The sequence below is a fragment of the Microcebus murinus genome, chromosome 30, assembly GCF_040939455.1.
Source record: "Microcebus murinus isolate Inina chromosome 30, M.murinus_Inina_mat1.0, whole genome shotgun sequence".
Lineage (NCBI taxonomy): Eukaryota > Metazoa > Chordata > Mammalia > Primates > Cheirogaleidae > Microcebus > Microcebus murinus.
This window is the reverse complement of record NC_134133.1, coordinates 5,998,018-6,022,089: the sequence shown is the minus strand read 5'-3', so window position 1 is coordinate 6,022,089 and position 24,072 is coordinate 5,998,018. Positions and strand designations below refer to the sequence as shown.

General features: G+C 51.5%; 1 protein-coding gene and 1 long non-coding RNA gene across 2 annotated transcripts in view; both read right to left on the bottom strand.

The window, feature by feature from the left end:
• LOC105862199 (uncharacterized) overlaps window positions 1–788 on the bottom strand; it is an 88,361-nt gene extending 87,573 nt beyond the window's left edge. Inside the window, exon 1 of the long non-coding RNA XR_001149941.3 lies at window positions 553–788. This is a non-coding gene — a long non-coding RNA (uncharacterized LOC105862199). The remainder of the gene's footprint in view (window positions 1–552) is intronic.
• An 8,118-nt stretch (window positions 789–8,906) lies between these two features.
• FEZF2 (FEZ family zinc finger 2) lies at window positions 8,907–12,863 on the bottom strand. The gene is made up of 5 exons (XM_012748375.3): window positions 12,589–12,863; window positions 11,317–12,217; window positions 10,840–10,974; window positions 10,485–10,617; window positions 8,907–9,583 (listed from the first exon to the last, which is right to left on the bottom strand). Exons 2-5 carry the CDS (start codon window positions 12,157–12,159, stop codon window positions 9,324–9,326), a joined length of 1,371 nt encoding a protein of 456 aa, XP_012603829.1. The 5' UTR covers window positions 12,160–12,217; window positions 12,589–12,863; the 3' UTR covers window positions 8,907–9,323.
• Between the last annotated feature and the right edge of the window lie 11,209 nt (window positions 12,864–24,072).

Here is a 24,072-nt window from a genome sequence, read left to right as displayed (position 1 = left end):
TCAGACGACCATAATTGCCAACTGCTGGCCAGGCGCGGTGGCTCACACCTGTAATCCTAGCACTCTGGGAGGGTGAGGCAGGCAGATAGCTCGAGGTCAGGAGTTCGAGACCAGCCTGAGCAAGAGCGAGACCCCCCGTCTCTACTAAAAATAGAAAGAAATTAATTGACCAACTAAAAATATACAGAAAAAAAATTAGCTGGGCATGGTGGCGCATGCCTGTAGTTCCAGCTACTCGGGAAACCGAGGCAGGAGGATCGCTTGAGCCCAGGAGTTTGAGGCTGCTGCGAGCTAGGCTGACGCCACGCACTCACTCTAGCCCAGGCAACACAGTGAGACTCTGTCTCAAAAAACACCCTAAAAAACAAAATGGGGCAACTGGGGTCTCAGAATGCCAAGAGAAACCACCTGCGGTCATGCAACTGGTTGAGTACTGAACTCGGCTGTCTACGTGACTCCAAAGCCCTACATCCGACTGCTTCACTCATGCACAGGCAGCTGTTCTCCCATCTCTAGCTCCACTCGGTGCATTCCCCTCTGGAGAGGCCTCACCTTCAGACGACCATAGTCGCAACCGCGCGTCTGAACGCCTGCAGTGGAGCAGGAGCTGAACTCGACCCGTCGCACTGGAGCATCACCAACAGCCCTGAGCAGCCGACGTGACCGCGCCCGTTTTGCAGAGGGGGAACCGAGACTTGAAGGCGAGCCTCGGGCCGAGACCCAGAGCCGCTCGGAAGCAGAACGAGGGCCCAGAGTCTGATGGACTGGCACTCGGCCCGGCCACATCCAACTGCGACTAGCCGCCGTCGCCTCGCCGGCTCTCGTTAAAGCACGGAGGCCGCCGGAGTCACCTCTCCCTCCTTTCCTCCATAGCCAACACCCGCCACTCCTCCAAGTCTCCTCAGGACATCCCCTTCCCCTGGAGAGGAATGGCGGACTCACCTCCCTCCTTCCCAGCATCCCTCGGGAGTCTCGGCGCGAGAGCAGAGAGACGCCATTACAGCAAGTAGCACGCTTACCTGCAGCGTCAGCCACGCCAGCGTCCCACGAGGTCAAAGGGCAGGTCTCGGTTCCTCTCACTCTTCCCCTCTGATATTCTAAGTACCCGGAAGGTCCCTCCTGACGTCACAGCAGACACGCCCCCAGACTAACTAACACCCAGCCTCCTTTGGAAACCAGTAAGAAAGAAGGCTTCATCCGGGTAACAGTCCTGGGCAGGACTCTCATTGGCCTCCAGTCAGGTCAGGTGCCCAGGCCTGAGCCATTCACGGCAGGGCCAGGAAGATGCTGAGCTCTGATTGGCCAGGCCTGGGTCACATGCCCAGCATGGAGGGCTGAACCAGCTTCTGCCTTAACCATGTGGAGCAGGGGTCCTCAAACTTTTTAAACAGGGGGCCAGTTCACTGTCCCTCAGACCGTTGGAGGGCCGGACTGTAGTTTAAAAAAAAAGCTAAGAACAAATGCCTATGCACACTGCACATATCTTATTTTGAAGTAGAAAAACAAACGGGCAAAATACCTGCGTGTGCCGTAGTTTGTGGAGCCTGGGACTGAGAGTGGGGCTGGAGGTGACGTCTCCAGAGGAAATGTTGGGTGTGATTACCAGTCAGGATGATGATGATCAATAAGTAGGCAAAAATAATGGATGGCCACCACACACACCAACCCAGACTGCGCTGAATTCCCAATCCCATTTTCTCAACCAAGCACTGTCTGGGGATTTTTGTTGTGTGTGTTTCTCTCCACCAGTAAAACCATAAACTCGTTTTGGGCGGAGGCTGTGTCCTCCTCTTCTTTGTAAATCCAGGACGCGGTGGGGTGCCCGGACCTACAAAAGGTGTTCAAAACATATTTGTTGAGCGAATGATCCAATGTATTAATTAAGAATAGCTGGTGATGTTATTTCATCTTTCAAAGGCAGCAGCTTGGTGAGGTGGAAGGAACACAGACGTGTTTTTCAAAGCATAGTCTGGAAGAACCCACCTGCATTAGATCAAAACGAAGGTTCCTGGGCCATAGACCAGATCTGTTGATTCTGCATCTCCATAAACGGGGTCCAGATATCCCCATTTTTTTGAGACAGAGTTTCACTTTGTTGCCCAGGCTAGAGTGAGTGCCGTGGCATCAGCCTAGCTCACAGCAACCTCAAACTCCTGGGCTCAAGCGATCCTCCTGCCTCAGCCTCCCAAGTAGCTGGGACTACAGGCATGCGCCACCATGCCCGGCTAATTTTTTCTCTATATATTAGTTGGCCAGTTAATTTATTTCTATTTATAGTAGAGACGGGGTCTCACTCTTGCTCAGGCTGGTTTTGAACTCTTGACCTCGAACAATCCGCCCACCTCGGCCTCCCAGAGTGCTAGGATTACAGGCGTGAGCCACCACACCTGGCCGAGATGTCTGCATTTTTAGCTAAATCTCTATGTGATTCTTATGCACATTCCTGCTAGAACCTTGGCACCATAGACAGTCATCTGAGTGTAAGTCTTAGCTCCATCATGCTCCAGTTATGTCAACTAAAGGGAGTTATAGCCTGTCATCAATCCAATTTGCTCCCCTTTAAAATGGAGCTGGACAAGCCCCGTATCTCACGCCTATAATCTTAGTGCTTTGGGAGGCCGAGGTGGGAGGATCACTTGAGGCCAGGAGCTCGAGGCCAGCCTGAGCAACAAAGACTGTGTCGCTATAAAAAAATAGAAAAATTAGCTGGGTGTGGTGGTGCTCACCTGTAGTTCCAGCTACTCAGGAGGCTGAGGCAGGAGGATTGCTTGAGCCCGGGAGTTTGAGGTTGTAGTGAGCTATGATGAAGCCACTGCACTCCAGCCCAGGAAACAGAGCAAGACCCTGTCTCAGAAACAAACAAAAAACAGGGCTAAGAAAACTACCTGATAAGTATGTAATGAAGAGTCAATGAGATAACACCAGCAGTTTCCTTTAATAAAGTGTTGTATTCAAGTTTTCCTACTTGAGGTTTTCTAATAATCATGGCTAGCTTCTGTAATGTTTAGTCTATATTAATATGTACTGGTAATTGTTTTAAAGTTCTAATTATATGCGTTCTCATCTAATCCTCACAAAAAGCCTGTGAGATAGGTGAAGAAACAGAAATAAAAATTGTTTTCCAGTAAGTGTCTGAGACGGGATTCGAACTCAGCTGCTCTGATACCAGATCCCAGGCTCCCAGCTATTCGTTCTTCATAGACAACATGTCATCCTTCCCTAGGCAATTCACCACTAGCCACTTTGGGGGCAAAATGAGGACACTGAAACTAATCGAGGAAAAGAGACTCAAAACACGACCTTGAACCAAAATCACTGAAGAAAGGAGGAAAACAATGACAGTTCTGTTAGGTCATATGGCTTTGACTTGATGCCTTGGTAAAAAACTAATCACATCACACTCTGGCCTCTCTGCAATGGAAAACTCTCATTTTTGCCTCCTTTTCCTGAAACACACCTTTCTAGGTTCTGTAACACTCTGTGCTTTGAAAACCAGAACTAGTCTCTAATCTTAGATGACTGTTTTTATTTTGAATTGGTATACTTCTCCTTCCTCCTTCCTTACTTCTAGACACCAGTATATTTTTTCCTTGATGCATGAGCAAAGCCTGAAGTGCAAGCCAAGCCCTCAGAAATGTGATAGCTGTTACCAAGAATTTGAGAGTAAGAATACAAAACCTAGAATCAAGATTTAAATGCTGCACTCTAGTATCTGAGATGGCACCCATCCACCTCAAAGATGGAATCAATAAGGCATTAAGAAACCAGGAAACTTGTTCTGGGTTGTTTAACTGGTGGACTAAGCTGAAAACTCTATCACACCTCTAGAATTCTGTTTACCTGGCTCTGTTGAACCCCGAGTGTAAAAAGAACCTCCAAACACTTCTGCTGTTGGGATGCCTAGACGTTTAGGTTTAATTAAGATGTAATATGTGTTTCATATAGACATATACCATTGACCTACTTTGTTCAAAAAAGGAAACATTAAAATGAGGTGGTTTCGTAAAGCCAGATGAACAGCTATGAGAAATAATTTAAGTATTCCAGGACTTGTTCCACAAAGCCATGGTGTAATCAATGTCTTCGGTTTCCTTGCCAACTTCTGCTCCAGGCAGAATTAGGAAGGCAGTCACCTGAGGGTGAGAGTTTTGAATGGTCACTAGGACAAAGGAGAGTAGAAAAAACTGAATGTGAGCTGCTAACATATGGTACCCCCAGGGGGTCTAGAAGAGAAGGGAGTGGCTTTGGCGAATGCTGGGGCTAAGTACCAAATTATCAGAACTTTTGGGGACCCCTCAAATGCTAGCCTGACACAGTTTTCAACTATGAAAGAAACATCCAGAGGGTGGGAGGTGGGGGCACCAAGAGCTTCAAATCAGCACCTCCAAAGGCCTGGGGCCGGTGGCTGGAGTTTTCTCTCCGATAGAGAGGCCACTTTTCCGCTTATTTCGTCACTCTCGGCCTGTTGAGTTCTTCACACTGTCCGCCAAGGGGACATGGCCATGGCTCCTTTTTCTTGGGCTATGTACTTTTCAACCAGTTTTGAGCAGCCCCATTTCAGATTGGCCTTTTTATGTTTGATATAAAGAATAGTTGTTGGCCAATTTCATCTTTTCATCGCTGTTCTCTAGGCCTGAATCCAAGCAGTTTGTCAGATGCTCATTAACTCCCCCTTTGGCTCTTTCCAGTGTGTCTCCTAAGCTCATTGTGCCAAGAACTAACGCTTTCTTTTACACGATTCTCTTTCTCTGCTCCATCAGGGAGACAAATTACTTTCCAAAAGGGATCGCCAGGGATGGTTTAATGAGAATTTCTTTGGGGCTAGGCATGGAACGCAATGTAGTTAACATTCGGTGGACTTAATTGGACTTTTCTTTTCTGCCTCTTTTTAAAAAAATCTGAAGCTATCCTGTTAATCTCTCATTTGTAATCAATTGTGTTGACTAAACAAAAGTCTAGGTCGTCTTTTCTTCCTGTCCCAGACAATCCTTTGTTGCCTCTAAATGCCTCATTCTTGAGTGATCCTGGTCGCGTAGATGGGCCCGATTGTTGACAGTTCATTATTGCGCTTTTGTCCACTTAATCTTTCTTGCTGTGTTTTGCATGTGCATGCCTTAATGAGCTCCGTTGGCAATTAACATGTTTCTAGGAGCAAACTGGTTGCTCAGACGTTTGTGAGGGAAGTGCAGGGAAAAGGGCAACGCAGCTGCCTTGAGGTTGTTTATTTCCCAGCGTTTTCTCAAGACTCCTGTCCTCTCCTGGCAGCTGCCCCCCCCCACTCCCCACTCTCCCTCCTATCACCCCCTCTCCTCTCCCCCAGCCATGCGCCACCATCACACCTGGACACCTTATTGCTGTAACTATTGGGCCTGGCTTAGGCAGTCCGCTACCCTCTCGTGAGCCAAACAGCAAAATGAGGACCATACAGACACACTTCTTCGGCCAAGGCAGAAAAACGAACGAACACGGTGCCCCCCAAAACGTGTCTGGATGCTGGCAACTTTTCTGTGTCGCTCTTTGCAGAGAGGAACCTCTAACCCGCCTAAGGCAATAGGACTGTACAATCTGTTATGTACAAGGCTGTGGCTTTGGAAGAAGGTTTTTTTTTTTTTTTTTGAGTCTTGCTGGCAAGACTGCTGAAGTGTGAGCAGTCATGGACAGAACAAACATCTTGTAGGGGAAAAAATAATTGGAGTCTTTTTTGTGTCTGTGACAGGATTCCCCTCCCCCGCAATTTGATTTTTTTTTTAAATATTTTTTAAGGGCGGCCTCTTCAATTTAATCAAGGTTAGAATATTAATATGCAGCTGATGACTACCTTGTTTAAGTCATTTGTTAATATTGTAAACCACAAGCCATGCAAACAGTTTAATATTAGGAGGGGGAAAATATCAGAAAACAGAGCCCTTCACCCATCAATTCCGATGCATGGTGAATAACTAAGAAGTATCCCAGCTAAGATGGTTAGTGAAAGGGTTGGATGTTGGCTTCAGACCACGTGCTGGCTGTGAAAGGTATTTAGTAAGTAATTCACAGCAGAAGTTTCCGTTTCTCCTCCCACTGCTTTTCAGGTGAAGGAATCCTTTCCTCCACCCCACACCTGAATTTCGGAAGCAGACTTCTTCAAACCCATGGCAAGCACAGCTAAGCCTAGTAGATGCAGAACTCTGTTTATCCACAATTACCTCGAGATGTGAACTCACACCTTCTCAGGTGAGAGGTGAGAAGCTAGCGTGAAGGTTAAATAACAATCAGCTTCTCAGGAAGCGACCCCCAAGGAGGTTGAAGTGTGCACGAGACTCAGCTCAGATATGCCTCTGAGCCAGGTACTCCACTGCGGGGATAAGCAGTCCCAGAGAAATGACTTCTACTCTAACCCAGAGTGTCATTGCATTTGCTGCCCGTTTGCAAACAAGCAATCGACCTACCTACCCCCTCTTCAGAACTGTCAACCCAGGAACAAATTTCTCCAGTTTTTATGACATGGGTGACCCTTTGAGTCTCTCTTCTGTAAAAACAGATTCGCTTTAAAGAAAAGTTTTCTTACTTGATGGTTAGAAAATTATTTCCCTGGGGGTGGGGAGGGAGGTGTCCCCTCTTTTATTTATCTTAAGGAGCATTTGACCATGATTTCCACGTGCAGGCCAACTTCTTTAAGAGGATGCTTTTGCCACTCAATTTCATGGTGTCTGTCTGCCCCTTGCCCAAAGTTCTGGAGCTATTTAAGAAGAGCGTAGGCTTGCCCTGACCATTGTCTGGTCTCCAAGAAACGCATCTGAAAAGGATTCTCTCTAAAGGAAGGAAAGGACTTTGGCTGGGATGACCGTCATAGGACACCCAGGATCTCCCAGACAGGTGCAGGGGTGGGGGCAGGGGGAGGCGCTAATAAAACACTGGATACGAACAAGGGAAGGAGCCGACTCCTCAAACCAGCCTGCAGCCTCCCTGGGGATACATGTCTGGTAGAAGCAAGGCGATATTTTTATACCCTTAGCCGCCAAGCCCTCCTCGCCCGTCCTGGGGTTTCCTGGGGTTTGTGGTATCCACCGAGATTTCGGAGTGAAATCTGCATATTCCTCTGGGTCCCAATCTCCCCTCGGCGAACTGCAGCCAGAACGAGCTAACATTTAAATTCCCCCTCGCTTCCTCTTCCCCCCTCCCCCTGGCTGCGTCTTCCTAGACTTGGGGGGCGGGGGGGGGGGGGAGGAGAGAAGGGGAGGAATACAAAAAAACGAGGACGCTCTCCTTTCAGGAAATGGAATTCTAATGTACGCGTTCCTATTTCTGAATCGGAGGTACTAAAAATACCCCCGCGACAGCCTGAGGAAGCTGTCGCGGTCCTCTGTGCAAACAAAATCGACAATTCTCCTTCCCCGCGCAATGGGTCTGCGGATTGGGCGGGGGGCCGGGGACAGGGACCCCGGCAGAGCCTGCACCCTGCTCTCGGGCATTCCTCCCTGGGCCCCACCCAGAGATGCCTCCTTCACGAACGAGGCCAGAAGGCAGCGTCAGTCTCCTGGAAGCCAGGAGTTCGAGCCCCGGCTCCTCGTAGCCTGGTGACCCTGGGCGTGTCGCTTAGCTCGTCTCTGCCTCTACGTCTTCATCCATAAAGTGGGAATAGTCACCACCACCACCCACCAGCTGGCGGGTCGCTGTTCCCATTCGACAAGAATGAGTGGCAAGTGCCTGGCAGACAGCAGGCGCTCGGGGAAATGGCAGCTTTTTGCTTGTGGAAGCCACCGGCGCGCTCACCACTGAGCGCCTGCTGTATACCAGGCGTGGGGGCTAACCCGCGCTCAAGCAGCCACTTTCAGAGTTACCTAGTGGGTTTGCCCTTTGCATGAACCAGGCCTTTCCCTCCAAAGAGCCCGCACCTGCTGCGCAAACGAGCGTGGGGCCAGCGCCCCGCGCCCCCTCGGTGGCGTGCAAGCGCACCCCCGGGCCCGCGCCGCGCTTCCTCCCGGCGCCGGGGAACGGTGTTCCAGAAGACGTGGGCTGAATCGCCGCGCGGATATTAAAAGTGCGTGTGGGGGGTTGGGGAGGGGGAGGCCCAAGGCGCGACGCGCCAGTAATCCGAGCTCTTGATTATCCAGATTCGGATCAAACGGGGCGGCGGCGGCCGGCCCCCTCCTGGGAATGATTAGATGATTAATGTAATGCTGTTTGAAGGGTCTCTGTTTTCTCTCTTAATTTGGGTCATTACTTAGAAAGCAAGCGTGAGATCACTTCGCCAGCGTGCTGGCGGCGGCGGAGATAGCTATTCAGGAAATGGGGCTAACCGAGCGGCGATCGGGCCGGGACGCGGTGGTGGCCGCGGCGGCGAGCTCGGGAGCCGCGGGCGCGCCCTCCCGCGGCAGGGCGCACGGGACCGGGGAGGCCAGACCCAGCCCCACAGCGCAGGCCGGGCAGCCCGGAGCTCAAGGGCGCGCTGGGGAATCCTTGGCCCTCCGGCTCTGGCCGCCAGGGGGGACGGGCAGCGCCGGTCACCCTGCTTAGGTCGCCCGAGTCGGAGACGAGTGTGTCCAGAGCCCCCCGCAGGGCAGTGCCCGGCTGCTCACCCTGGCGCAAGGACGCGCTGGAAACCTGCTCCTCTGCACCCGCGTTTGACCCTTTTCTTTTAATTTGCTCGCCCAGAATCTCAAGCGTCTGAACAGTCCCCAAATAAAAACTTAGCCCCTACAAGTGGAGGCAGCTGTAGGCCTTTGCGCCCTCGCTCCCGGGAGGCTAAACACAGAGACGCTGCGGGGACGCTGGTCCGGCCTCACCCTGGCCCCAGCGCCCCTAATCCAGTGCATTTGGGAAGGAACGCCCTAGAGACGCGTGTGTCCTTCCCGTTCCTCGGGGTGGCTGAGCTGACCCCACGGCGAGGGGAAAGGGCGGAGGGGAAATAAAACGCGCACTCATGATTCTGTTTATTGAGTCATATGTGTATATATTCCGTGTTGGCTTGTACAGGAGGATTTACATGGCTGTATAAAGATGAATGGGGGCGCTGAGCTCTTCCGGGGCGCTCACGGTGACAGGCTGGGGTTACAACCGGCTGCCCGAGGAGAAGCCGAGGCCTCGGATTAAATATGTTTCAGCGCACCGGGTTTAAATAAGTTTCCTGAATATACAAAGGTGGGAGCCACGCGTTTTTTTGCTGCCAGTCATCGAGGAAACGTTTCGCTTTCCAAAAATATGCTGGTTTCGATAAATAGATTTTAGCCTCTCTGCTATAGTTGTTTTTTTTTTTTCTCTCTTTTAATTTTTAGAAATAAGTTTATACGTGTGATCTGTTTTGGGGACGGCAGGGGCGGGCAGGGAGGGCGAGGCAGCAGCTCTCAGCTCTGCGCCGTCCTGGTCGGGTCCTTGGCCGAGGGGGCCGCCGGGCCCACGCTGTCGTGGAGTTTGCGCACGTGTTTCTTTAAGTCAAAGTTTCTGCAAAACCCTTTGCCGCAAGTGGCGCACGTGAAAGGCTTCTTGTCGTTGTGGGTGTGCATGTGGAAGGTCAGGTTGTAGACTTGGTGGAAGGCCTTGTTGCAGATGGTGCATTTGTACTGCTTCTCGCCGCTGTGGGTCAGCTTGTGGTTCTTGTAGTTCCCTGCAAGAGACCAAAAAGGACAAAGTAGGGGTATGCAATGGAAAGGGGGGCGGGGGGAGGATTGTCCCAGGTGCCTGCGCAAAATTTAAAAAAAAAAAAGCAAAAAAAAAAAAAAAAAAGCTTGGCTAGTCGGGCGCGACCTCTTCGAGTGAAGAAGTTGTCAAACTTCGTATGCGTCAAGCCCGGGGCTCGCTCGACAGGACCCAGGGCTGAGTCCCGGGGAGCTGCCCCGCTCGCCTGCCCTGCCCGGCACACTGGCCCGGGCAGCGTCCCTCCCGCCGCGCTCCGGGACACTTCTGAGCAGCCCCCGAGACGCCCCGGCTCTTTCTCCCGGCTGACGCCTTGCTGCAAGAAATTCGCACGAACCCAGGCTTTGTCGCTTATTTTTTGCCCCCCTGATAAAAATTTTTAAGGTTATTCCCTCTCGGGCCCCCAACGACCACCAGGACAGCCAAAAGTGTCTTGGAAATCCCGTGCTGGGCACCAGGCCTGGGGGCTCTGGGGACCGTACAGGCTGCGCGCGAGTCTTAAATTGTTCCCTGGAGCTGGATTTGGTCTCGAATTTTTTTTTTTTTTTTCATTTGAAAGGGGAGTCCCGGCTACAAAGGGACCCTTTTCCTATAGAGCTGTACCCTCTTCCTTTCCCTACTTCCTTTCCCTCTGTCTCCTTCCATCCCGCCTCCCTCCCCAATGCGGGCTGTCCGGGTGCGCCGAGCCTGCACGCAGCGCGGGCTGCTCACCCCGCCGGAAGAGCTTCCATCTACACCCGGCACAACCCGATTCCAAAGAAAAGCTGCGCCCGCGCCCGCGCCCGCAGCCTTCGCGCCGCCTCCCTCCGGATCCCTCTCCGCCGACGCCCGAGAGCCGAGGTGAGGAGCGGGCCTCGGCCGTGGCCTGTTACCTTTTTGGTGGAAGCCTTTGCCGCAAAATTCGCAGACGAAGGGCTTGTAGCCTGCGTGGATGCGGATGTGCGTGTTGAGCGTGGAGCTGCGGTTGAAGGCTTTGCCGCACTGGTTGCATTTGTGCGGCTTTTCCTGCGGAGAGGGGCGCGCGCACGGTGAGGCCGAGCCCCTGGCCTGGAGAGGCGACCCCAGGCACACCTCGAAGGGACATTCCCTACCCCCACACACCCCCCAAGCCCAGAGGGTAAAGGGGACTCCTTGGCCACCTCTCCCCAACGCCATCCACCGCTGAGGCTCGGGCGCTGGGGTGGGAGGGAGGTTGGCACCCTGTGGGCCCGAGCAGGGGCCACGTACCTGGGTGTGGATAATTTTGTGTCTGCAGAGTGTGCTGGCCTGGCGAAAGCCCTTGCCGCAGACTTTGCACACGAAGGGTCTGGCTCCGGTGTGGACCGGCATGTGGCGGGTGAGGTTATAATGAGCATTAAACACCTGATGGAAAGACACGAGAGGACCTTGTGGCGCGTCCGTCCCAGGGCCCTCCCATCAGCCTCTGGGGATCACAGCCTCGTCTCCCCCAACCATCACCCCCCCCTTCAGAAACCAGAGCCTCCTCTGGTTTGTAAAAAGTGTTTCCCAACCTGCTGCTCACACCAAAACTGTGTGGCCGCTGACGCGGGCATCCCCACTTTACAGAATGGGAAACTGAGTCCCAGCGAGGTTTCCAATGTGAGCAGGCAGCGACTGGGCTGCTCCCCAGCTAGAGAAGGGGGCGTTCCGGGCTGCCCCAGCTGCCGGCGGCCCCTCCCCGCCCCTCCCCGACTCCGGCCTCACCTTGCCGCACACCTCGCAGGTGAAGTTTTTGGGCTTGCCGTCCGCGGAGGCCCCTGGCAGCTTGCTGTGGCCCTTGACGCCGCCGCGCTCGGCGCCCAGGGCCGAGTTCTCCTTCAGCACCTGCTCCAGCGGCGCGGGCAGGCGCTCCTTGTGGGGGTAGGGGGCCGGGTGGGGGAACTTGTCCGCAGCCAGGCCCGCCAGCTTGGCGTTCTCCAGCAGAAAGAGCTTGGGGTGCGCGGCCAGGGCGGCGGGGGCCTGCGCGTTGAGGAGGCCGGACGGGAAGAGGTGGCCGCCCAGGAGCTCAGACGGCGGGTACGCGGCCGAGTCCAGGTAGTTGAAGTAGTAGAGCGAGCCGCTGGCCGGCAGCCCCACGGCCTGGTTGATGACCTGCGGCTTGATGACCCTGCCCGTGGGCAGCGCAGACGGCGCCAGGCCCAGCTCGGCCTTGCAGCACACGCCACAGTTGGTTTTGCACAAGCCGCTGGCGCCGCACACCGGGGCCCCCCCGCCGCCGCCGCCGCCGCCGCCTCCACCGCCGCCCGCCCGGAGGCTGCTCTTCCAGAGCTCCGAGTAACTGAGCAGTGTCTTTGACGGCACCTCGTAGCCCAGGGGCTGCAGCGGGATCATGCAGGGCAGCGGCGAGCAGAGGTTGAGCAGTTTCTTGCTCTGGCTGCCGTCCGCCTCGAGCGCTCCAGGCCGGGGCTCAAAGGGCGCGCGGGGCTCCGACGTCTTGGCCATGATGCGCTCGATGGAGAAGGCCAGCGTCTTGGAAGTGGCCGGCGACGCTCCAGCGCGCGGGCAGGCCGGGGGCACCATGGTCTCCAGGGAAGCTGAGCTTGCCATGACGCGCCGAGCCGGGCCGGGCCGGGCCGGGCCGGGGCGCAGCCTCTCTCCTCTAAGTCTGCATTCCGGAAAAGGCAGGGGTGGGTGGGTGGGTGGCTGGGTGAAACTGCAATTTAATAAGCACCTAGTCGGGCCCGGGTCACCCATTTGCATTCAAATGAACGGGGGCAGAACAAAGTGCACCCAAGGGTACCAAATTACCGCCCATTAACCCTGCGCGCAAAGGAACCCACCAGCCCCTGCCCTGGGACTTTGAAAAGGGGACGAAGGGGGAGGGTTTACAAAGGAAAAGGAGTGGGGGGGGGCGAAAGAGCCTCAAATTAACCCCCCTGAACCCTTCCCTGGACCGGGGCCTCCGCCACGCGCGCTGGGGACTGGACAGCGAAGGGGCAAAGTTACAGAGGACCGGGAGAGCCACCTCGCATTTACCTCTTTCCCCCACCACCAAGGCGATGCGTTCCGAGCCATGCAGCGTGTCTCTTCTTGTCACATTTTGATGGCAAACATCTTCCCCTCCGCGTGTGAGATCACTGTCTTTTACATTCAGCTGACATCACATGAAGTCACTTGAAGTGGAATGACATGGGTGGCGGCGCAGCTCCGGCAGCGGCCCCTGTGTTCCCCCGCGCCTGCCGGCCGCCGCCGCCGCCGCCCCTCAAACTTTAAAAGGAGGCAACTGGCGCCCGCGCTCCCCTCGGGAAAGTGCGAGCGGTTTGCGAATCGGGAAGGAGGGAAGAGACGGGAGGGGGAGGGGGAGGAATCGTGATGGTTTTGCCGGTGGAAGGAAAGGGGGGGGAGCCCAAACCCAAACCCAGGCGGAGTTCCGTGCGTGATTCACAACTTTGGAGGCCTGCAGGTTTGGGGGACGCGGGAAGGGCGGGGGGGTCCCGGGCGCGCCGCCCCATGGGGCCCCTCTGGGTGTCAGCCTCGTCGCCCAAGTGTCCCTTAGCCCTCCGCAGCCGAGCTGGGCATCGTGCTAATAAACTGCCATTTACCCACGGAGCCGGCGCCAGCCCCGAACACGCGCAAAAGATAATTACCTCATTAGGATGTGGCGCATGAACGCGGGAGCCGCGTTCGGAGGGGGCTGGGGGGGGACTTGCTAATGGGGAAATATTAATTTATGCAAGAGCAACGAGCTCGCCTGGGCTGGCGTCGGAGGTCGGGAGAGAGCTCCCGCCGCCCAACGACGACCCCGCAGCGTCCCCGGGAGCCAGGCCGCGCGCGGGGACCGGCGGTACCAGCGTCCCGGCTGGCCCCGCGTCCGAGACTGGGGGGCGTGGGTGGGGGGGACTGCAGCGAGGGGGCCCGAAGACTATCTGAGACCCTGATCGATCAGGATGGCTGATTTCTGATCGGGTTTCCGAGGCACAGCCTGGCGCTGCTGCGGGTTTCGGGGCTGCGCGCGCGCGGGGAGCCTTCGGAGCGCGGCCCTCCCCGCGGACGGGTACTTACTGTTTGTATAATTGATAAGGTCCAATCTCCACCTGTTTAAGGAGCAGATTGAAACAGCAGAACCTCCCCTGGATCCTATTAAAACGTTTTTCCTCCTAATGCCATTCAGTCGAACCAATTTTCCGAAGTGATTCATAGGGCTGAATTCTGCCAAGGCAGCTCTTTCACTTTTACCCACTAAAGCGCCGCGTGGAACCGGGTTTTGTGTTTTTCTAAAATAAAGAGAAGGATTATCAGAGAGGAGAGGGAGGGGGGCCCCGAAGGGGGGCGGGCAGAGACTTAGTGTGGCCAGAGGTACAAGCAGAGGGAAGAAAAGGGCCTTTTCTAGACAGGCCCCAAGTAAGTTCGGAGGAATTCAGCGTTTTGTGCCTGGCGCACAAAAGCAGCGCGCTCCGCGCTCGGTTTGGAGGGGCTGAATTCATGTTTGCAGACCCTTCCACCTGCGTATCACAACAAACTGCTCAAAGACGCTCCAGCACTTTCAACAGGCCGGGTGCTCTTGGCTACAACAAAAGTGGTCGAGGCTGAGGGTTCTTATGGGGCTGGGGGGGTGGCTAGCCAGAGAGCCAGCGAGAGAATTAGGTTTAGGGGCAGAGAGAGGAGGGGGTGCAGGGGTTTTTTGAAAACTTTTGGCCGGTTTTGTTCGCGGGACAATTATATCTTGCCAGCCGGCTTTTGCAAGACCACGAGCTTTGTGGCCGCAGCCACAGTTTAAGAGGATTACGGTGGGTATAATATGAGCAAACAGGGTTGAGGGTTTGATAGTGAATTCCATCTCCAAAGACACACGATCATGGGCAGCCCGAGAGAGAGTGCTGGTGAGGCTAACCCTCCCCTCCTTCACTGGGGAGCAGGTCATGGGGGGGCTGAGTGTCCTATCCCAGGCCCCCTCTGCTCTGCAAAGCATCTCCAGAAAACCACCAAGGCATGGTGAGGGACAGCTCGAGTTTTAATTTCACGGAAATCACTTCGTTTTCCCTTCAGAACTTCTCTTTCTATCCACCCATCCAGTTGCAGCTCCCTTAGCAGACAATTTTAGGCAAGATCTGGGCTTAGCAGGTAAGGAAAAGGACGAGCACATTTGGAAAGCAAAGAGGCGAACAAAGAGGAGTCCCCTTGGGAAGAAAGTGACCCGGAGGTGGACTGCAGCAGGTTAATGTTGTCACCCTGCCAGACTCTGAAACTGCCCCCTACAAAATTCAGCAATCATTAGGTGTGTTCTTTTAATCTCACCCCCACCCCAGTTTCCAGATTTCCAAGCTAGAAAGAGGTTTCTGCATGTTTGGAGGAAGTATTTCCACACAGCCCATTTAATTTAGGAGATGTTCAGAGAGGCGGAATTCCAGCCCTAATGCACCCCCATCCCTATGTCCCTGTGAACAGGAGAGCCCAGATCACTCCTTCCCCACCACACACGAAACAAACCAACTCACCCCGACATTGAAACAATGTCAATGCCCCTGCATACCCCTGCAGCCATCTCGAGACCCGAGTTTCTATCCCGACTTTCACTGCGGATCCCGTTTGGCCCCAGTGCGCCACCGCATCCCAACCCTTTTTCCAAATTGGGTAATTGTTGATCTCCGCAGCAGCAGCTTGAAAGATCTGCTGGTTTGAAAGCTCCATCCGGCTGAAAGGCTTCCAGGGGCTTCCCATGAACCTGCCTTGCCATCATCCCTAGCGCTTTTTGTGGCTGCATAAGCCATCTCCCTCTCTCGCCGCCGGCATCACAAAAGGAGTGCTACCTCCACAGAAAGAAAACATTTGGGTAAAAACAAGTTGCCTCTAATGTGCCTCTCTTTCCAAATGTTGGGTGAATACACTGGCTTTTATGAAAGTATTTAATTAGCTTCCACAAACTTCTCCCTTCCCTCCCTTGCAGATTATATTGAAGTGGAGGGTTGGAAACTATTTTACACCTTGCCACTCACATGTTAATTAATCTCTATCTAACCCTAATTGCAGTTTATTCAAGCACCGCTCAACAGCTCACCCACACAATAAACACTGATCCTACTTTTATACATATTACTTCACGTTAACACATTGAGTAATTAACTCCAGTACCAACTAATAGTGCAAACAAATATTTTCTGTAAACGAGATGATTTCAGGCAGAATAATAGAGGACTGAAGGACCGTGGCTCTTGGTGGAGGCAGAGCTGAGATTTCCATTCCCTGCCCCCCACCCCCCAAATTCATTCTCATTCCCAGCATCTTTTTTTTTTTTTTTTTTTTTTTTTGCTGAACTGCTTATTAGGAAAAGAGGGACAACTATAGAAATGTTTAAAATCTCGCAATTTTAGGGAGTGTGATGGAGGGGTCTGGGGGATTAGAGGAGACTGTTCTGCGAACACATTTTCAGTGGGGAAAAATCCAAAATAACTCGACATGAAGAGCAAGCAATACAAGGCTCCAGGGACAAGCAGATGTTTCAGGGATGTGGATCCATTCATGAAAATAGTTCTCCTAACCCCCTTCACTCCACCCACCACAAGTCCTGTCCCTTAAAGCCACGATTTCCCAGTAGAAGAGTCCTGTCCCTTAAAGCCATTGATTTTCCAGTAGAAGCGGGCCCAGGCCATGGTGACACTCTGGAAGGCTCAGTCTCGCTCCCAATCCAGACTGGAACACGAGCTCCAACTGTGGAGGGGCTGCTGCCTTTTGGAGAAGGGGACCCAGCAGGCCACCTGACCACGGGGAGGCACGTGGTCGTGGTCGCAGCTGCAAGCCAGGCCAGCAAAGGCCTGCTAGGCCCCAGCTCGCTCCACCACGCAGGCCAGATTCCCAGGGCGTGCATGGAAAATTCCGGGGCACCCAGGCCCACCGCAGGCAGCCTGGCTCGAGGCCCCCGGGGGCCTGGATCCGCCATGGGGGGCTCCCCAGCCCCAGGCCTCGGCTTCAGGCCTATTTCCTTCGGAGAGCCCCAGCCATGTGGCCCTCGCTGTGGCCCCAACACCCCGGCAGCCTTAGGGAAACACCGCCTGGGTTAGGCCTGAAGCCTCTTTGTGGCCTGTGTCCTTCCCACGCTGCAGAGCTGGGCGCCCAGGGGACCTCGGGGACCCGGGCAGGCCGCGACCTCTGGGATCCACTGCGGTGCGATGCTGCGCCCCGGCCCAGCGAGCGGCACACCACTGATTGCGGATCCCGGCCCAGCCCCAAGGACTGGAGCAACAGCGTTTTAATTGAAATCGCAGGTTTAAGCACAGCTGGCGGCTGTCTATTGATTTTACAGGAGCTTCTCTTGTGGGAAGCATATTAAATATGACTGGCGCAGCCAGAGCTGAGCCTCCCCCCCCCCCGCCCCTTCCCTCTGGCCATTTTATGGTCACTAACCCGAACCACTGTAATGATGACTTTTTGTTTTTTTAAAAAAAAAAAAAAAGTTTTTTTTTGCTTTTTTTTTTTTTTAATGCCAGAAATCACCCTCACTTTAGGACAAATTACTGAGCAGACCGCCATCGGCAGTGTAGACAGCTTCAGAGGAAAATCCCTTTCTTGTGCAAAAAGCTCACACATTTGCACCACCCAAGGAAAAGGCAAGCATTTCCACTCGGAGAAGGTGTTGCAATTTCAGTCCCGCTGGCTCTGGATGCCAAGGGGCACTATATTTTTTAAAATCATTATTATTTTCTCATCTGGTTGCAATGCACACACATCATCCTATGCATGTGGTCTCTCGGGGTGTTGAGCTGCTTGGGGGAGAAGGGTCGCTCAGGACTGCTGAGTTTGGGAAAAACACTGCACTGGGCAGATTTGATATTCTTTCACCCTGCTCCTCCGTTACTTGTTTTTTTTTTTTCTGGGGGGGGAACCCCAAGCCCAAACCAAAAACCAAACAAACTTTATGGATTAAGGAATGTCCTTCTCCTCCTCCTCCCCACTTCCTTCCTTCCTTCCTTCCTTTCTCCATCTCTTCCTTCTTTCAAGAGGGACATTTAGAATCTGATTTACTTGGTGCCGCGCTTAACTGCTGCTGAAAATAGATTAACTTCTGAAGAGAGATTCTTTTGCGATTCTCCTTTTTTTTTTTTCCCCAGGAAGCATTTTATTGAAAACATTCGAGCAGGCTTGCCGGTGGCAGGCTTGTCCAAGACGTAGGGGCCTCTGTGCCTTCGGTGTGCCTTGTTCTTGGGATTAGTGCTGTCAGGAGACAAAGAGCCCCAGACACCCCGGCCGGGCGCGCCAGAGAGCGCCCGGGTCCCGGGGACTGGCGCAGGGCACCAGAGCACAGTCCCAGGCCCGGGCCTCTAGGGACAGATGGGCCAGAACCGTTGCATCTGCCTGCATCCTTTGGGAGGCTGCTGTGATCGCAGCCGAGGTGGCCGAGCACCAGTCTCACGGCTCCCCGCGGCTGATTTCCAGCACCGGTCGCATTCAGGCACCGGTTTGCAAATCTCAGTGCACCCACAGACTAGTTTGCACCCTGGAACGGCAGAGGCTCCTAATAGCCAGGGGCTACCGGCTTTGCAGCCCGGGGCGGGGGTGTGGAGGGGAGGAGGGGCCGTGGAGCAAACTTAAATCAGGATTTTCAGGATCCTTCCAACTCCCTCCGAGATCACACATCCAAGGACCTTCCCTGCGTCTTCAGAAATCTGGGCCGCGTTTGAGTGCTCCTAGGCCAGAGGGAGTCTTCCAAAAGAGCAGATCTACAGTTTCTATCTGTGCAAGTTTGGTGGGCTCTTTTCTCTGCCCTGGATGGATCGTATATAATCACAAACCTATACTTGCATGCCGTGGATATGCATGCATGTATATGCTCTTATACTGTCGAGAACACTTCACCAGAAATGCCTTTTAATCGAAAGTCTGATCCAACACTCGCTTGCAACAATTTACCGGCGGACCTGGCATTTTGTGGGCGCAGAGAGGGAAAGTCTTGCCCAGCCTGGGTTTTCCTTTTGCTACGTGATTTTGGTGTGCAGCCCGAAGGAAATAATTGTTCATGAAGAGCAATTATATATTTCTGTATAAGATGTAATGCACAGATAGACACACACATATTGTATATTCGAAATAAAAGGGCATTTTTGTGAGTGACTGATCCTGCATAGTTTGGAGATGTTGGTCGATTTCCGACTCCCTGGGAAGGAGACGGCTTAGGATCCCCGGCGTTATTTAACTTGGCAGCTGGTTAAACTCCGAGGTGGAGGCTGCCCAAAGGTATTAGCGTTAAGTGCTGAGAGCAGGAGTTAAGCCGGCAGGGAAAAGGGATGGGAAGGGGGAAAAGGGTGAGACGAGACCATTTCAGATTTCCCCAAAAAACTTCTGTAAATTTGCTGGGCAGGCAGCGTGGATCTGAGTTGGATGGTGCATTGGAGAAGAACCTGAAACGTTGTGATCATTTTTTTTGCAAGAGAATTCCTCGGCTCTGTTTTGTTTGTTTTATTTTGCTTGGGGGTTTAGTGTGTGCCCGCGTGCAAACGGAAAAGTTCTTTCCTGCCCTGTCTCTGGAGCTTTCAGCCAAATCCCAGTCTTTTTCTTACCTGGGTAAAGATTTCTGGGTGCCCCACCCCCCGGAGTTTGGAGTCTGACGTAGGTAACAACATAATGGGAATTCCAAACATGCTGTAGCAAGTGCCTCCGAAGGCGAATCAATCTCTTCCAGCTTCTATTGCAGTCTTCCTGGCACATACAGACCTTCCCTCTTTGGGAAAGAAGCTAGGGGAGCAATTAGTAGATGATAAATTATTACTGAGGGCCTACTGCATGCCACACACAGCACTAAGTTAAATACCCACCCTAGCCAGTTTTTACATCATCCTTTGAAGCCAGTGCATATAATTGACATTCCCATAACACAGATGCAAAAATTGAGGCTCTTGGAAGCTGAGTAACATGTCCAAGCTCCCATAGCTGGTAAGATGGTTTCAGAACTGTACTCCTAAGCACCATGCTAAAAACCCAAAGGTAAGTCACTGTACTACTGGTGGAATGAAAATTGGCACAAACACATTGGAAAATTGGATGGGACCATCTACTAAGGTTGAGTATTTGCATTACTTATGACCGAGCAATACTACTCCTAAGTATATACCCAACAGAAATGTGTGGCTATGTTCATCAAAACACGTCATGTACTAGAATGGTCATAGTAACACTATTTGTAATAGCCCTAAGTTGGAAATTGTCTGAATAACCATCAAGAGTGGAACTCAGGCAGGCATGGTGGCTCATGCCTGTAATCCTAGCACTCTGGGAGGCCAAGGAGGGAGGATCGCTTGAGGTCAGGAGTTCAAGACCAGACCAGCCTGAGCAAGAGCAAGAGCAAGACCCTGTCTCTACCAAAAATAGAAAAAATTAGCCAGGTGTGGTGGCAGGTGCCTACTATAGTCCCAGCTATCTACTTGGGAAGCTGAGGCAGGAGAATCACTTGAGCCCAAGAGTTTGAGATTTCAGTAAGCTGTAATGATGCCACTGCACTCTACCTGGGGCAACAGAATGAGACTTTCTCAAAAAAAGAAAATAAATAAAAGAAGAAGAAGAGTGAAACCCATAAATAGTGGTATGTTCACAAAATGAAATACTGTAAGCATTACAAATCAAGTAACTACTGCTAGAGTCAAGAGCATGTATGAGTCTCAAAAACACAATGTTGAGCAAAAGCAGATCCAAATACATTGTACTGCATGATTCCATCCAAAATAGGCAAAATTTGGGGACTTAAGAGGGGCTTCTAATGTCCTAAGAAAAGTCTCTTTTCTGATCCGGGTTCTGGTTCATGAATGATCATCAAGTTATGCACACTTATTATTTGTATGCTTTTCTATATATCTGTTACATATACTTATTTGTTTACATTTCTACATATGCATTATATATGCATTATATGCATATATGCATTATAATATCTATGCATTATATTATATATCTATGCATTATATGCACTATGATATCTATAATTATAATATGCATTATAATATCTATGTATCTGTCAAATAAGTGAATCAGCATGAGTTGGTTTCACTTATCCCCTTCCTCTAATTCCCCAAAGAGACACTGCTTCTCACCTACCTCTTGAGTAATGCTCCTTTAATTTCTGGACCAGACAAACACATCAATTAATTGGCCTCTCGTATAGACTTTTAAAAACACGCTGCATCCAAACTTCTAACACGGTTGTCTTTGGAGCTGTGCAGTTGATCCAGCTTCCCAGGAAACCTGCAATGGGCTCAAGAATTCTTAATCAGGCAGCTCGTTTGAAATGTTCTTCTTACCCACGACCTATGCTGAGGGCCAGCAGTTCTGAACTTGGACTTGTACCCCTTGCCCAGGGCTCCAGGTGAGTGACCCGAGGCTAGGGACTGCCTCGAACTTTCCAGAGACACTATCTGGCAGGTTGCCTTTGGAGGTGGAAGATGTGGTTGAGGGCAGGAGGACAGGGTACGGGATATTTGTAGGAACTGGCATTCATCGAAAGCCTTGGTAAGTCCTTAGAGCTCAACTCACTGGGTCTTGGCCCTAGGGGTAAAAAGACAGAATCTTGGCTCTCTGGCAAGTGACCCAGTTAGCAGAACTAGCAGTTTTACTCTGGGAGAGAGGGTGGGGAAGTTTACTTTCGCAGGCAAAAGCCTTGAAACACAGAAACCAAACCAGAGACGTGGCGATTCCTTCGTGCAAATCCATGGTGAATTCTGTGGCTCCTCTGAGCTCAGCACTTCGAGATGCTAAGAACCTACAACTAAAGCGATATAGGTGGAAGCGAGAAGAAAATAAGATCTGGTGCTCCAATTCAGATGGACTAAAACGATAGTGCTCTTCTCCTGAAAGAACAGAGGAGCTGGGACCTATCTAATTCATTCATTAATTAGCCAGCACACTTATCTTGAGACTGTCTATACTGGGTGCTATCTATACACCAGACTTCGGTGCAGTGCTTCCTGAGATAGATACAATTCTTGTCCTTTTGGAACTCCATCCTTCAACCAATAGGCGTGCAGAACAGAAAGAAGATACCATGTTTCCTAGAAAATAAGACGGGGTCTTATATTTATTATTCTTCAAGAAGACACCTTAGGGCTTATTTTCAGGGGATGTGTTATTTTTTTTTTTAAGTGCAGTACAACCATCTACATTGATTTAAATAGAGTTAAGTCATCTTCTTCTGGAACATCATCATCACCCTCCAAACCCCGAATTCCATCCTGAATGCCTTGCAACTCTATTTCCTTTAGAACCACTGGCCCCAATCTCTCCTGTCTGCTCTCACGGTGCAGATGAGAAGGGCTGCTCGTCTTCTTTCCCACTCCGCAACGACATGTATGGGTTGTGCAGATGCGCTGCGTAGCCACGCCCATCACTAGGGCTTATTTTCATAGCCACGCCCATCACTAGGGCTTATTTTCATAGCCACGCCCAGCACTAGGGCTTATTTTCGGGGTAGGGCTTCTATTGCACAAATGTTTAGAAATCCTGCTAGGGCTTATTTTATGGGTAGGTCTTATTTTCGGGGAAACACAATACTTTCTTCTGTAAACCAGTTTGGTGCCAAGTATTGGAAAATGGATGATGGGTGTGCCTAGAGTCATATAAGACTTTCAAAGAGGGTGGAGTTAGGGGGAAAAAAAATAAAAAACAAACACAAACAAACTCAAAGAGCTCCTTGGTCGTGAGATTAAAAGTTTTAAGAAACTTCTCACTGCAGCAGAAGTTACAGGCTGAAATCACACATACCGGTTTCAGCAGGCATTTCCATGATGAATGGTTAGACTCACCCATAGGTAGCTCTTTGCCTGGTGCCTTTTCTCGTGATCGAATCCTGGTCTGGGTGGACTTGGGTCTCACCAGAGCATGGCATTTTTTTTTTTTTTTTGAGTCAGAGTCTCACTCTGTTGCCTGGACTAGAGTGCTGTGGTGTCAGCCTAGCTCACAGCAACCTCAAACTCCTGGGCTCAAGCGATCCTCCTGCCTTAGCCTCTCGAGTAGCTGGGACTACAAGGCATGTGCCACCATGCCCAGCTAATTTTTTCTATATATATATATATTTTTAGTTGGCCAATTAATTTCTATTTTTTAGTAGAGACGGGGGTCTCGCTCTTAGTTCAGGCTGGTTTCGAACTCTTGACCTTGAGCAATCTGCCCATCTCAGCCTCCCAGAGTGCGGCATTTCTTAACATGTTATGAGGCAACATGAAACTTCTTTCTGGGTTTTGTGGGGTGAAGAGTCTTTTAGGCAGTGTGGGTTCTGGAATCAGATCGAGTTAGAAGCCTGGCTCATCAGGAAGCTGCTTGCCCATGGGTGAGGTTCTAAACTTCCCTGCAAGCCCGAGCTGCCCATCTTGGACAGAAGATGGATACCTGCTTACTCCCAGAGTGGCAAGGACTAAAAGAAAACACACAAGAAGTTCTCCGCACCAGTGGAAAAAGCCCTCATGAGCATTTGCTATTGTTGTCACAATAACTATCGTGATTGATAACAGTCCTTCAATCACAATAGTGAGGACAGAGGGAACGGGACAAAATATATTTCTTTCTTATTCTGCTTTTACTTGATTTACTTGCTTTTGTAGATAAGGTGGGGCTTTCTTTTTCCTTCCTGATCTACAATGTAATCAGTGGAGAATTGGGGAAAAGCAGAGAATTACAAAGAAGAGAATTAAAATTGTGCAAATCCTACTACCACCAAATCACAGGCAATTCTTTGGTGTATGTTGTTTTTTTGTTTTTTGTTTTTTGGGTTTTTTTGAGACTAAGTCTTGCTCTGTTGCCCAAGCTAGAGTACCAGCACCCTCAAACTCCTGGGCTCAAGCAATCCTCCTACCTCACTCTCTGGAGGAGCTGGGACTACAGGTGTGCACCATAATGCCTGGCTAATTTTTTCTATTTTTAGTAAAGATGGGGTCTCACTCTTGCTCAGGCTGGTCTCAAACTCCTGACCTCGAGCGATCCTCCTGCCTCGGCCTCCCAGAGTGCTAGGGTTACAGGCGTGAGCCACTGCGCCTGGCCTCTTTGGTGTATATTCTTTCCATGTATTTATAAGATAAAATCATATGATAATGGTTTTGTAATCTGTTTTTCCATTTAATATTGCATGAATATTTTCCCATGTTTTAAATATGCTAATAAGACATGATTTTAATCTCTCTGTAGTAGTACTTCACTATATGTCTTTTTTTTTTTTTTTGGAGACATAGTTTCACTCTCTTGCTTGAGCTAGACTGCCATGGTGTCAGCCTCACTCACGGCAACCTCAGACTCCTGGACTCAAGTGATCCTCCTGCCTCAGCCTCCCGGGTAGCTGGGACTACAGCTGTGGCTGGCTAATTTTTTTCTATGTCTCAGTTTTTTGGCTAATTTCTTTCTATTTATACTGGAGACAGGGTCCCACTCTTGCTCAGGCTGGTCTTGAACTCCTGAGCTCAAACGATCCTCCCACCTCGGCCTCCCTGAGTGCTAGGATTACAGGCGTGACCCACCACGCCTGGCCTTTACTGTATGTCTTTAACATGAGTTAAATAG